Raw genomic sequence first — 14,742 nt, forward strand, 5'->3', positions numbered from 1 at the left:
ACCATCTCTGTTTTTTTTTCAAAGAGAAGATCAAAAGCCACCAGCAGCCAGCCACCCTTCTTCTCCTTCAGTCACGAATCTCACGATCACGACAGCCACCCTTCTTCTCCTTCAGTCACGAATCTCACGATCATGACAGCCACCCTTCTTCAATTCTTCTTCAGTCAGTCGAAGTCCTGTTTTTTGATCAGTAAACCTCTGTTTTTTGGAGAAAAAACAGAGAAGAAGACAGCAGAGCAGAAGCATTTGAAATCTCTGTTTTCCAACCTTCAATTTATAAACCATGACTTGCACGGTTTGTCATCTCAATCGGCCTTCTTAACTGTTTTTTTTAATCCAAAAACATGTTCTATAAAGTTTGTTCTTCATTTTGTTCTAGCCTCACTTCTTCCGAGAGTACCGCTTCAGTCATCAGACTCATCACAGAAAAACGACGGCCACCCTTCTTCAGCCACGAAAGTGACATTCAGATTCCAGTCCAATTCAGCCACCATTCTTCTTCAACTCTTCTTCAGTTCAAGTCTTATTTTTTGAAGATTAAACTTTTTGGTAAAAAAACAGAGAAGAAGACAGCACCTCAATAATCTCAGTAATCTCAATAATCCTCAACTTGAACGTTAGCCAAGCCAAGCTTCAATAATCCTCGACTTGAACGTTTTTTCATCTCATTTATTCTTCAAGAGATGAGAATTAACTGTTTTGTGCCTGAATATTTTGTGGTAGCAAATAGCAATATAGTATAAAACAGGACATTTTTGAGAGGAGAAGTTTCACTTGTGGCCTATTTAAATAGCTTGGTTTACCCATTTTGGATCTTTTGGTGCATAAATATTATTATTGGTGATAGATGGTAAGTTGTGGAATTCGTGACTGTCCTATGAGTTTCTTGTTGTGTGAAATTGGTCATCGGTGATAGAATGTTTGCCTTAATGTTATCTGAATTAATGCTTTTGAGAGCACAACTGTGTGATATGTCCATTCTCTTTTTTTCTAATAATTATTTCATTACTTGCATTGGGATTTTCATAACGGAGATGACTGAGGATAAGATCCGACATGGAAATATGCTCGATTGCAGAATGAAAAGATATAAATACATTCGTGTGTGGGTGTTGTTCAAAAATAACCAGAGGGGTCTATAGGATGAAACAACACCTTGTTGGTGGTTACAAAAATGCCACGATTTGTAGAAAATGTCCAGATCACGTGAAGGAGGAAATGAAAGAGTGTATGTTCAAGAAAAAGGACATTAAAAAACAAAGAAATTTGATTGTTGACATTGATATAGAAAAATTACGGTATCGAGGAGGAGGATGAAGATGAAGTGATGGTAAGCAATGTGAATAAAAGAGTGGCAGCAAGTGGTCCAAGTTCAAAGAAGCCAAGACAAAAGGGCCCAATGGATGCATATTTTACACCGAACCCGGAAACTGTGGTTTTCTATTTTGTACACACACATATTTATGTTTTTTTATACATAGTGCACCTTTAAAAAAAGAAAAAAAATAAGAAAAAGAAAAGGCCTTTTTGTGCGCCTTGCACCTAGGCTCCGGGCCATTGTGCCATAGTGAGCCTCGGGCTTTATAAAACACTGCATCCAATATACCTCTCTTTTCAATTCGCCTAGCAAGGTGGCTTAAGAGGTGGAAAGGCTTTACCTGAATTTGATTTGGGAAGGAGGGTCAAATGGATCGGGCATCCACCTAAAAATTCTTTTGAATGGGCCAAGTTGATTTATTTGCTTTAGCCGATTTCCCCATCTGAAGAGGTTGACCGATGGATATGGTCTTCAACCACTAACGGGCTTTTCACTATAAAATCTTTTTTGCAGGATATGATCTGTTCATTGACCTTATACGCTTCTCTTTTGGCTAAGGCTATTCAGAAAAACGCTACCGAAAGAAGATAAAATTCCTTTTGTGGGAAATCCCTTATTGGGTGCTAGGAAGCACGGACACGAGACACGTGACACGACACAATACGACATGTCAACACGCCAATTTCTAAAAATGTAGGACATATTGGGGACACGTTATGTTTTTAATTATTTTTAATAATTATATATATATAATTATTAAAAATAATATTTTTTATTAAGTATTCAAATACTATTTTTTATTAAGTACTATAAATAATTAATACTAGTTTTTTTTATCAGTTATTAAAAATAACATTTTTTTAAAAAATTAATAAAGGAAAGGAAAGGTTTTTAAAAAGAGAAAATAATCAAGAGCCCATTTAAGGGAAAAAAGAACCTATGGCCACATCACATGAAAGGGGTGTAATAAGGCCCATAGCCCAAAGCAAAAACCTTAAACCTAAATAATATTTCTTTTTTCCTTCTTGCATTATTCTTTCTTCCCATGCCCAGCCGCCCTCCTCCTTCACCCACCTCCTCGATTCTGCTCTCCCTTCCCCAATGTAGAAGTTGCATGCCAACCACCTCTCTGTACCACCGTCAAGTTGTTCAACCTTCCTCCACTAACTATCGCTCTCCAACGCCACCGGTTGTTTTGAAAGGTCTTTTTCCTTCTTTTTCTATTCATGTCCGATGGCGTGTCCTCGCATGTCCAAAATTAAAAAAATAATAATAAATAAAAGGGGACACGAATTTTTGCATGTCTAACATGTGTCAAGAGCGTGTCCAGACGTATTCGTGTCCAACACGTGTCCAACACTGATACTTTGCCCAAAGTGACATGTCAGTGCTTCCTTGATTGGGTGCTTAATACTTCAAACCTCTTACAGAAACGCATACATGGCCATCTGCCCAATAGGTGCTCCTCGTGTAAAGTTGGGCTGCAAATGAATCTCAAAGTCACATGTTTCTTCAAAGTCGAGAAGTTGGTAAATTTTGGCTGGTCAGCAATTTTTCCTTTCCAGGTCAAAGTTTTCAATCATCTCCTTGTGGGGCTCACTTTCAAAAACAAACAAAAGTTTTGCTTTGGATGAGTTATTTGTCAAAGTTTTCAATTATCTCTAGGGCCTTTCTTTGGGTACTTGGGAAAGAAGGGTTTTTCAACGACAAAGAATAATCTTTTGATAAGTTATTGGTCTTGTTATTTACCATGTTGTATCTTGGTGTAAATTGTCTAATCTATTCCCTTCTTCCCTTTAAACGAATCAGGATAGCATTTTGTAATCATCAAGGATTTTCCATTCATTAGTAAGCTTCGTTCTTACTAACAAAAAATAAATAAATAAATTATTATTATTTATTTATTTTAAAAAAAAAAAAATTTAAAAAGTATCATGGTTAATAATTCTCTTTGATATGTGGATGCATGGGACTTTTGGATCCTTACAAAACAGGAAATAACAATTTATACAGGAAAGACTGTAAATTGTCTAGTCTATTCTCTTGGTGTAAATTGTCTAATCTATTCTGTTCTTGTAGCTCTGCTTCCCTTTAAACAAATCAGGATAGCATTTTGTAATCATCAAGGATTTTCCATTCATTAGTAAATTAACAAAATATAAATAAATAAATAATTATTATTTAAAAAGAAAAAAGAAAAAAAAGAGTATCATGGTTAATAATTCTCTTTGATATGTGGATGAATGGGATTTTTGGATCCTTACAAGTTACAAAAGAGCAAATAACAATTTACACAGGAAAGATTGAGTAAATAAACTTCAAAACAATTCACAGAAAACGTGAAACTAAGAGAACAACTTGTGCATAAGGTAGAATTCAGTTTGAAACTTCAACTCCAAGTAATAACACATACTAATATTTAGATTTTAAACTTACTTTGTCCTTGTGCGTCTGTAGGGAGTTCAACTCCTCCTGGAACTTTTTGTTCAATTTTTGCTCCTCTAGAGAGATAAAATTCGATCAATATCATCAGTAGCGAGTCAATAAAGGTAGAAGAAATTCCAATAAACAGGACCATATCAAAAATAGTAATGATAAATCTTTCAATCTTTAAGGAGAAAAATGTAACCTCGTAATCTTAATTGCAAATCTGCCAACTGTTCCCGTTCTTGTTGAAGTTCCTTCCTTAATTGTTTCAACTCAAGAGTAGCTTCCACATCTGGTAGTGATCCCATATTCCCTTCTTGCAAATCTGCAAGCTCCTAGAAGGCATTCATAGATCTGTTTGTCAAGTTCATTCATCATTAACAAATAAAACTAAGTACTCAATTCAAACAAGTGATTGCTTTTTTTCATAGAAGAACATTAGGAATATACTATTGTGATAATAAACAGACATTAGCAAAAAAAAAAAAAAAAAAAAAAAAAAGAAAAGAAAAGAAAAAAGGAGAGAAATAATAATAACTATGAAACCAGAAATTGAATGAGGTATCAATAGAAATATGCTACTGATATTACCAGAAGAGAAAAATTACACAGGTGCTCAAGGTTCAAGAAGATTAATTTTCTTCCCATACTAATCCGAAACTAACGGTTAGTACGCTCCTAAAATCCTAATGATATTCTGATTGAACAATCAGGAGCAAGTCTTTTGAGGTTATACTGTGAGATAAGAGAGGAAGGCACGGAAACACAGACATCTGATATTCTGATTGAACAATCAGGAGCAAGTCTTTTGAGGGTATACTGCGAGATAAGAGAGGAAGGCACGGAAACACAGACATCTGAGAGGTCTATACTCTCCCAAAATACATAAGACCTGAGATAATTAGCACACTCCTTACATATACCATGCATAACTGAATGGAGCCCGCTGATCCCCCATACAGTAACAAAATATTCCTTTGCTTCGTGATCCTAACTAACTCGCTCTCCATCACATATCCTTCCGCTTTCCCTCATACACCTCTCCCAGCATAGTTATTATTATTTATTTTGTATATTACTTTCACTTGGTGTAAACTCACCCCATCTTTTTGGGATTAGTCTCAAATCTCTTATTTCACAGTGGAATACTATTATGTAATTTCACATGGCATCTTGCCATTTTGTAGTTTCATTCCATAAATGAAATTATTTCTGACTGCTTCTCATTTTTTTTAAAAAAAAGAAAGAAAAGAAAAGAAAAGAAAAGAAAGAAAGAAAGAAAGAAAAAAGAAGAAGAAGAAGATGCCAAGTGTTTGAATGGAAGAATCCACAGAAAATCATAGTCCCCCCCCACCCCCACCCACTTGGATGTCAGCCATTCTCCTCGTTATTGGTTGAGGTGTTCCCAGAAAGTATCCAGAAAATCCCACGACATCAGATTAGATTGGATATTTCAGCTAGCTAGATCGTACCCATCAAGCCCATAAAACATTGGCAAGTGTTTGATTCTCTTGATTTTTTTCCCAGAACAAAAGGTTCGACCAGAACTTATCGTGTCTAGTGTCACAGGTGTACTTCTTTCAACCATGTGGCACCATGATTTAGACTCGAGCATTTGAAATCCTCGACTTTCTTCTTCTTAGTTAAAGTAGTACAAGCCTAACAAAGATCCTTGCACGATGTAATAGACTCATAGATTAAAAAGGACGAGAGAAACAAAGACAAACCGAGACAGCCAATGATCCTTTCTCAAACCACAAATACTGAAGTCTAGCACCTAAGCTTATATTTAGAGCAAAAAGCCTTGTATATAAAACTGTAATAGCAAAATGATTTTTTTACTAAGAAACAGAGCCATATCACTTCGTTAGATGAGAAAAATGTACAACAAAAGGATGATAAAAATAACTCAAAGCCAAGGCATCACGAAAAGCTTCTCTAATTACCTTAAATTAGGAAAAAAAATATTATAATTACAAAATAATTTAAATCATAATTCAAATTCTAATCAATTTCCGAGCTTTTTCTTATAAGATTATCTTCAAAGCAAATAGAATCAGGGCCTACTTGCGATAATATGCATATTCAAGTACTTGCGGAGTCTACTCTATTTCTACCTCGGGTAACTTGACTATATTTGGAAGATTACTACTTTACCTAACAACATTAGGCTTGTGAAAATTTATTGATATCATATGACCGCTAAATTTAATTATATGACATTGAAACCAAATAGCCTGCCCCCTTTCTTCACCAAAGCCCAGCCACCGCTTTTTTTTTTTTTTTTTTTTTTGGGGGGGGGGGGGGGTGGTGTGAAGAACCAGCCACCACTAATTTAAGATTGTTATATAAGGATAAAAAATCCATAAATTACTTAAGAATCTAAAATGGTTAATTTTTTAATTTTTGCCAGCATAAATTGGTAAAAATGTTTCTCCATTACAGGGAGTAAAGAGTTCAATTACAGCATCCTTTACCTGTGAAGTTGAATGTTCTGGTACCATCTTACTCTGGTAATCAAGTTTTCCAGAGTGTGAAGCTCCATTAGTAATTCCATCCTGCTTAGACACCATGCCATTACGCCGGTTCTTCCCCCTAAGTAGTCGGCTAGGTGATTGATCGCTTCCCTGCAAAATATTAAAATACAGATAAAATAAAATGGCAAAGATAAATCCAGAAAATTACAATAACATGATACGTGGCCATGACATCATGATAATCTTTTTAAAAATTAAAATTAAAAAATAAGAAGAAGATATATATATAGTAGCCAAAAATAACACCTCCAGAACCCAAAATCCGGTCTTCTCTCTCTTAATTTAGGGCATTCATTCTGGTGGACAATGTTGAGGATCAAAGAACTAATGGTGAAAACACCATACCCTTTCAAGGGACCAAGCTCTTGAGTCTTCTCTATTGTGCGGTAAAAAGGTTGCTATGAAAGAAGATGACAACTCCCACTCCTCCACTTCTGCAGCAAAGAGGTTTCTTCCAAATTTTAGGCCTCAATCCCTTTAAGCACGAGACTACCATTAGATATAACTCTAGACATAACTAAAATCCTGGAATTAGCCACTTTGTATATTCTAGGAAAGACCAGCCAAAGAGGTGCACTCATGAGCCAAGGATATTTCTAGAAGAGAATTTCTCCCTTCCCAGCCACTGTGGTGTAGGCTAAGAGGATAAAAGGAGATAATTCTCCAAGAATCAAACTTCAAAATTTTTATTATGAATCAATTGTCAAATACATGGGAGAGCCCTCTATTTATAGGAAAATATTACAAAGGATAGTAAAAATGGATTTAGCGTAGATTAACCATTATTTCTCCCTACATCTGGTTTATACCACTTGTCCACCTTGGAGCAACACTTAGACCTTAGCACTATTCACCATGGCCTATCCAATTTAAAGGACCTTTTCTGGGTGGGGACCCCTTCTTCCTTGGCTGGTTCGTATTTACTAGCTATTATCCTACTCCAATCAACATTCTTCTCAGTCATAAAATGCCCCACTTGGCTAAGAGGGATGAATGTTTGCAGAGAGGCCCCCGTTCCAACTCCACCCTTTGAAAGAGCAAAAAGGTGGTATTTCATTTGATGAGGTTAGTGGCTCCCTCGCTACCTCCCAAAATAAAGTCTCTGCATTTTCTCCAGCTTCTTGATAGTGTCTCTCGAACATTTGAAGATGAATGTACAGTGAATGGGGATTTTGGAAAGAACTCAATTTGCTAGAATCAACCTTCCACCTCTTGAGAAGCATAAGCTCTTCCAATTTGCTTATTTTCTAGTGACTATCTTTGATGGGATCCTAAAACTCTAGATCATTTACTCTCCCCGCCCAACAGCATTCCCAGGTAAGACTTAAGAGAGAGGCAAAGATCTAAACTCACAACCCCACATTGCAGCAAGGACTTTCACCTCCCCACCATTCGCATGAAGACAAAACAAGTTAGGTAGATTGATCTCGAGAGTAACCAGGGGCAGGGCTTCAAACAGCTTGACCATCTCCTTTAAGTTGCTTAGTTGTCTTGTCATAATCATTATCGAAGAAAAGGAGGGTGTCAAATGAAAATTGGAGGTGGTTTAGGTGTGTATCAGTTCCAGCCTTTGTAAGCAATCCTCTCTCATACCTTTTTCCAACAAGCTACTGAATACATCAACAACTAACACAAATAAAAATAATTAAAATAAAATAAGTGAGAATAAAAATAATTCTCAACCCGCCTATGGGGGAGAAGGGCTGTTTTTTTTGGCTTGCTGAGTCTGTGCTATATTGTGGGTGGTGTAGAGTGAGCGGAACAATAGGGTTTTTCGGGGTGTAGAGAGGGACACTTGTGAAATTTGGGCCCATTGTGCGTTATCATGTTTCTTTGTGGACTTTGATTTCAAAGGCTTTTAATTCTTTAGGTGTAATTTTGCATAGTTGAAGCCCATTTTTATAGAGGGTTCTCCCTTTCGTGGGCTGATTTCTTCGTTGCCCTTGTTTTCTTTCATTCTTTCTCAATGAACATGGCTTTTTCATCCAAAAAAATAATAAATAAATAAAAATAAAATAAAATAAGTGACAATAAGTCTCCCGTATAAGACTCTAGAGCCCATGTTTGTTCCCGGGCTTGTTATGCCACAAGTTTGTTGGACATACCCATAGGTTTCAACACTACCCAAAACTTCTTTTCAAAGAGAAACAAATTTCATTGCAGTAATGAAGTAAATAAAATGCTAATGGAGACTAAGAAAACCCTTCCAATCAGTACAAATCTTACTAATGATGTAATTACAAAAAGATTTGTCAAGCTTTCACCGAGTGGGTGTTTTATACAAAATAATATAAAAAAAAGATAAGGGTAGTTTCTCTCCCTTCCATTGAAAATTTATCATTTCTCTCGAGGCCATCCCGAGAAAATACTACCTAAACTTACCACCACCCCAAATCCACTCTTTTCCCACAGATTTCCCAAACCAAAACTTCAGAAGCCTGCACTTCAAGCTATAACTCCGCATAACAACTACAGAAACATAAGCCTATGACAAAACTATGTACAAGACGCATCCTCAAGTATCATTTAAAATTTTAACATCATTCCATGCAGCATGAGGTACTTGAGCAAAATCAGGGACTGGAATAACATTGTATTGTAGTTGACAAAAATGTGAAAATTCTGACACACACGAGACAACAAAATCAAACACCATCCCCATATGTAATAATCTATAAAGCACATAATTTTCTTTTACAAGAACCAAGCTCAACATATTTCATCCGCATTCCAATAATTACCTTCACTTCATTAGTTCCATTTGCTGGTGATTTGGACCTTTCAGCTTTAGGTGAATTTGTTGATGTATTTGTAGCATCCAAACTTTGTTTTAGTGAGCCATTTTCCTTGTTCAATCGTAAGATTAGCTCCTGCCAAATGGATGAAACAGGAGATAACAATAAGCGCCTGTTTAGCAACTAATTTGATTTCTGTTTTATGTTTTTAGACTCAAATAGATACAATAAATATCCCATTTGCAGATTTGTTTTCTAAAACTATTTCTTGAAATTGTGATCCGAATAGTAGAAATCTTGGAAACAACATTTTTAAGTTTTCAGTGTATCAAGATTTTGAATTTGAAATTTTAAAATACAAAATTACATTAAAAAAAGGACATATCAATTTAAGCCCTGAACTTTGGGGTTGTATTAATTTAAACTAATAGTTGTATCAATTTAAACCCTAAACTTTGAGAGCAATATCAATTTACTTTCATAAGTGTATCCAAATAAAACATAATGGAGGATTAAATTGATACACTTATGAAACTTCAAGGTTTAAATTGATACACTTTCTCAGAGTTTAAATTGATACAATTATTAGTTTGAGGTTTAAATTGATACACCAAAGAAAGTTTAAGGTCTCAATTGACACAATTATTAGTTTGGGGTTTAAATTGATACAACCTTCAAAGTTCAAGGGTATAAATTGATATTTACCCTAAAAAAATTAAACTTTGATAAGTATAATATTTCATGTTATAAAATTCATTTATTTTTTGTTAAACTAAAATGTGTACAATATAATATAGGTTAAAATATCATTTTGGTTCTTGTACTTAGTGTTCTATTCTATTTAATCTACATACTTTCAATTGTTCAAATCTAGACCATGTACTTTTGATAAATTTTCAAGTCTTTATAATTTCAAATCTTAAATTTAGACCATTACTTTCAATAAATCTTAAATTTAGTCCTTCAAAATTAATTTTTTTTGTTGAAATTGGTTAAATAATAATAATAATACACATGCAAGAAAAAACAAGATGTGAATATATTTTTAAAATTAGGGAATATTAAGAGAAACTAATTTTTTTTAAATAATAAATATATATGTGAAAGAACTTGATTCAATGAAGAAAAAAATGAAAGAATACATGAGCATACAAAAAGAAAAGCCCCCCGAAAGGGAGCCAAACTACAAGAACGGGCACTAATTAAGAGAAATAAGACCTAGCAATTAATCATTTATACAAAATTTTTAACATAAATCGTGTTCATAAATTAATTTTTTAGAACTCAAGGACAAAGATGTCCAACCTATAGAAAACCTGTTCAAGTAAGGTGTTTATAAATTAATAATAATTACTAATAGTAGAGATTCAACCTATTATTTAGTTGAAAACTACAATTATTTTTATGATTTACAAATATGTTATCAAACACATTTAACCAAGAAAACCATCGACAGCATCTAATGGTTGTCACTACTTACAAATTACTCAGAAATCATTGGATATGGCTCTAAAAACAAGGAAATAGAATTATGAGTGCAAAGGCAAAACTCTAAGGAGCAACTAGGATACCTCTTTTTCCTTTAGCAAAGCTGCATAATTCATTGATAATGATTTAATATCCCTCTCAGATTCCTGAAGCCTCTTAATTTCTGCTTTGTATTGTTCAATCTACAAGAAGCACATAAATTAAAAATGCCATACATAATTTAAAGTTAACCAATTCAAAGGAAACTGTAAAACATCCCATTATATTCACATACAAGAGGAGGGACAAAAAGGGAAAATCACCACAAGAGTTAGTTAGAAAGATAGTGGAGTATGAAGATATGGTGGAAAAGGGTAAATCTGTTGAGGAAACCGTTGGGGGTGGGACCACAGGGAGCTAAACAAATAGGAGGAGAAAGGGAGGAAAAGGCAGAGAAGAATTTTGGTGGAAGACGTTTCGTCCTTCAGGAGAGGATCCAGCACCTCTCGAATTCCCGGCTGGTGGCTATCGGTACATTTCTGGTTTTTTTATACTGAGTTTTGTTAATTACTCTCTTGTCTGGGTTCACTTCTTATTCCTCTGTATTTCTGGGCTGAGACTATTGCTGTCAAGTGTATAAATAAAGGCTGGAAGAGTTTTGTTGATTGCCATTGTTCCTGTTCATTTCTTAATTATCTTGTTAATCGGTTGGAAGAAAGAATATGGTAGAACCAGTGGCTTAACAGAAACTTGAAGAAAACAAAACATAAAGATATAGGTCATTCAAATAATGACCTGCAGAAGCACAATATATGAACCTGGATATATGCTATAAGTTTCAAACCAACAAAAATGGCTAATTAGAGGGAGCATGACCAGCTAGGGGAAGACAAATCACCGTCCCCAACCTCTAAAAAAATAAAAAACAAAATTTCTGGCCTTAGACACAAAGGAACAGTGAAGAAACAAATGATTGATATCTTCGACCTCTCTCAAACAGAGTTTATAGCCAAATGGAGACATGGTACAAGATCTAAACTTTATTTGGAGCATTTCATCAGTGTTAAGGCTTCCAAGACTCATTCAACTTCAACCTTTTTGAGCATATGCACCTCCAGACTAACCAATCTGGGGGATAGCCTTTGAGGGCGAGATAGAAAGAGTTGAGAAGGCTGACCTAGTTGAACAGATTCCCGAACCTTCATGGGGCAAAGTAACCAGTCTGACACTTCACTGAGGTAAACCAAACTCAACTTTTCAATGATTGCCACTTTAATTCCTTCTTCTCGGATGTTCCACATGAACTTGCCCCTAATCAGGACATCTTGAAGAAATTATACTCAATTTTTGGCTCCTTCGTTTAAGGATCCCTCTAATTTAATTCTTTATCTGAGGTGTCTGTTGAGCCCAACTCTCTCCCTTTGGCCACCATTTCTACTCCCCCTTTTGATGACTCTCATCTTTCTAGTGGAGTTTCTTATTCCACCAATAGGACTTTTAACAAGGCAGATTATTAGCAGAACGAAGTGGAGACAAACATAGGTATTAGTATTGTTGACATGAAGTTCAACTTTCAAGTTGTCTAGGAGCAAGATAAGATCATGCCTGAAGAGACTACCGAATGGATCCATAACAACCTTTTCAAGAAGAATCTAACTCTCTTTCAACGACTTTGCTTAAAAGACAAATCTATTTTTCTTCCTTCGTAAAGGATTGTGGCCTTAAAGTCTACAAGATGAAGGCCTAGGATTCCATGGCTGGAGGCTTGTTGAGTTATGCAGATTCTTTTGTGGTTAAAGTCTTTTTGTGGAATTTTCCTGCTTGGCATTTTCTGGTTTAAAGCATTTTTTTTAGCTGTGGGGTTGCTCCCTTCTTTTTGGCCAGCTGAAAGCTTTTGGAGTGGCTAGATTGTTGTTTTTGTTTGATTGGCTTCGGCTGCTTGGGAGTGGTTCTTTGATGATTCTTTTGTTTTAGTTTCATTATTTTGTTAATTCTCTTTGGCTTTTGTTTTATGGTCGTGGTTTTAGTTCCTTTTCTTACTCTTTTTTTCTTTTTTAGAAGAAAAAAATCAAACTTTCATTGGGAAAAAATAAAGGAATATATTGGCACACGAAAAGGGAGTCAAACTACAAAAAGGGGCTCCAGTAAAGTAAAATAAGACATTTTTTTCTCTAAAAAGTAAAATAAGACCTAGCAATTAAATTACAAAAAAAAAAATCCAATGAGATGCAAAGAATCTAACAAGGAACCAAACATTGCTAAGAGAATTTCTCCCGTCTCCTGAAGATTTTATTATTTTTCTCACCCTAAAACCCCACAAAATAGTACACACCCAGCTTGCTACAAAAAGTCCTTTTCTCACAGACAGACAAATGGAGAAGTGCTTCAGTCATCTCCCTACAACCTTGAGAGCTGGTGAAATTGAAGTCAGACACCTTGAAGAAACAACCCCAAACAACACGAGCAAAATTACAACTCTAGAGGATATGATTAAGGTCCTCAACGGCCCTCCTGCAAAGAATACAACAAAGCACTTGACCAAAAATGACCCTTTGGTCAAGATCAAATCCAAGGTGTTAACTCTTCCATCCAAAACCTGGCACACAAAAAACATAACCTTCTTGGAATTTTCAACTTCCACACAGAGGAGAAAATAGAATCACTAGCCAGAGAGGGATTGGTCAAACATTGAAAAAAGAGACAAGAAAAGCTTTAGGACGGAGAAGGACTACAAAGGCGGACATCCCTCCTATAGGGTGTAAAGCAAAAATACCAAGCAAAGTGAAGAGAACAATAACATTTGTCATTTTCTATTGGTCAATGATGGAAACTCAAGGAAGAAGGAGACGGAGTCTTTGCCTAAGAAAGGATCGAAGTCGGCAAGTGATTCCCTGGAAGAGACTAAAACTGGTATAAATGAGGAAACAAAGAGTAGAGAGTCTATCCTGGGATGAAAGTAACAACAGAATGTTTAAAGGTTTGAAAAGGGATCCAATTAATGTTTGGTCCCTTATTAGAGTACATGCTTCTCTTTTGGCCTTGGTTACAAACATTTTTTATAATCATCTTACAAAAACGAAGGCTTGTACTTTAGTGGCCTCCCCTTTTGAGGACTTGTTTTCTTGAATCTCAAAGGACGTGTATTCTTTCTTTTTTCCCCTCAAATCTCAAAGAAAGGTTGTTTTCTAAAAAAAATAATAAAAAAATAAAATAAAGGGTCTTATCGTTCCAGAAATAAGTATCTCTCCCGCCTCCCACCACATTATGAATAAACTAGGAAAGAAACTAAAATTCGGTTTGAGTTAGATTTTTTCTCTAAGGCTGGAAGATTAACTCTAATATGATTTGTGCTTATTGGTATTCTCGTTTACCACTTCTCCTTTTTCTCCCATCTCTGTTTGTAAAAGCCATGGGAAGCTGATGATAGACTTTCTTTGGGAAGGGATGAATGAAGGTAAGGGTTCTCATCCGGTCAGCTGGGAGGTTGCTGGGTGTCACGGTCATGCTTGTCCAGGGCCTGTTGCCCATGGCCGCATGCCCGATCCAACCCCTTCTAGCATACTTTCATATCATGTATTGTATTAGCTTAGTTAGCTTGCTTTCTTTACATTTTCATTGTAAGTGACCACTCGCCTTTTGCATATGCAAGGTGTCATTGGCTTTTTGTTCAGAATGCACTATATGGGGATAAGACTAATCATCACTTCCCCATACCCGGAGTAGTCTCTATAAAGCTGTTGTTGTTGCTTATTGCTTTCTAGCCTACTACAATCTTTCTTTCTTTATTCGCACTCACAAAACTGCTTACGAAAACCTTTTTTCCAAACCCGTTTTTCTAAAACCGTTTTCCCTAAAACAGGGGTGGAGGTTGCGAGAGGCACTCGGTGTGCCACCGGCAGTCCGTATTCGAGTTGGCTGACTTGTTCGTGAGCGGAACAAGTGCCGCACAATCGCTAAGAGAAGCTCCCGAAAGAGCGATTGTGATAGTAGGTATCAGAGCCAAATCGGCTCATAGAGGGAAAGATCAGTGATCATGTCGGCGACGAAAGAACCTGAACAAGTTCCATGTGGATAGGCTGGTAAAGATTAATGAGCAAATGCTCTACCTGAGAGAGGTCCCGGATAGTATCCGTTTCCTAGAGACCTGACTACAAGAAGTTGCTGAGAAAGCGATGGAATTGATGCAGTAGTGGGCCGCCTAGACGGATTACCCGTCAGAGAACTGATGATGAGGGTAGGACCTTGAGACCAAAACAAG

The 14,742-nt window shown here is 36.0% G+C and overlaps 1 protein-coding gene across 1 annotated transcript in view; it reads right to left on the bottom strand.

The window, feature by feature from the left end:
- LOC120067089 (golgin candidate 4) overlaps positions 1-14,742 on the bottom strand; it is a 37,930-nt gene that overhangs the window by 14,228 nt on the left and 8,960 nt on the right. The window contains exons 2-6 of the mRNA XM_039018486.1: positions 10,589-10,687; positions 9,024-9,152; positions 6,223-6,372; positions 3,948-4,080; positions 3,755-3,819 (exon numbers count right to left, since the gene is read on the bottom strand). Of these exons, the coding sequence (XP_038874414.1) occupies positions 3,755-3,819; positions 3,948-4,080; positions 6,223-6,372; positions 9,024-9,152; positions 10,589-10,687 (576 nt within the window). The remainder of the gene's footprint in view (positions 1-3,754; positions 3,820-3,947; positions 4,081-6,222; positions 6,373-9,023; positions 9,153-10,588; positions 10,688-14,742) is intronic.

Source organism: Benincasa hispida, chromosome 12, assembly GCF_009727055.1.
Source record: "Benincasa hispida cultivar B227 chromosome 12, ASM972705v1, whole genome shotgun sequence".
In the NCBI taxonomy this organism is placed as follows: domain Eukaryota; kingdom Viridiplantae; phylum Streptophyta; class Magnoliopsida; order Cucurbitales; family Cucurbitaceae; genus Benincasa; species Benincasa hispida.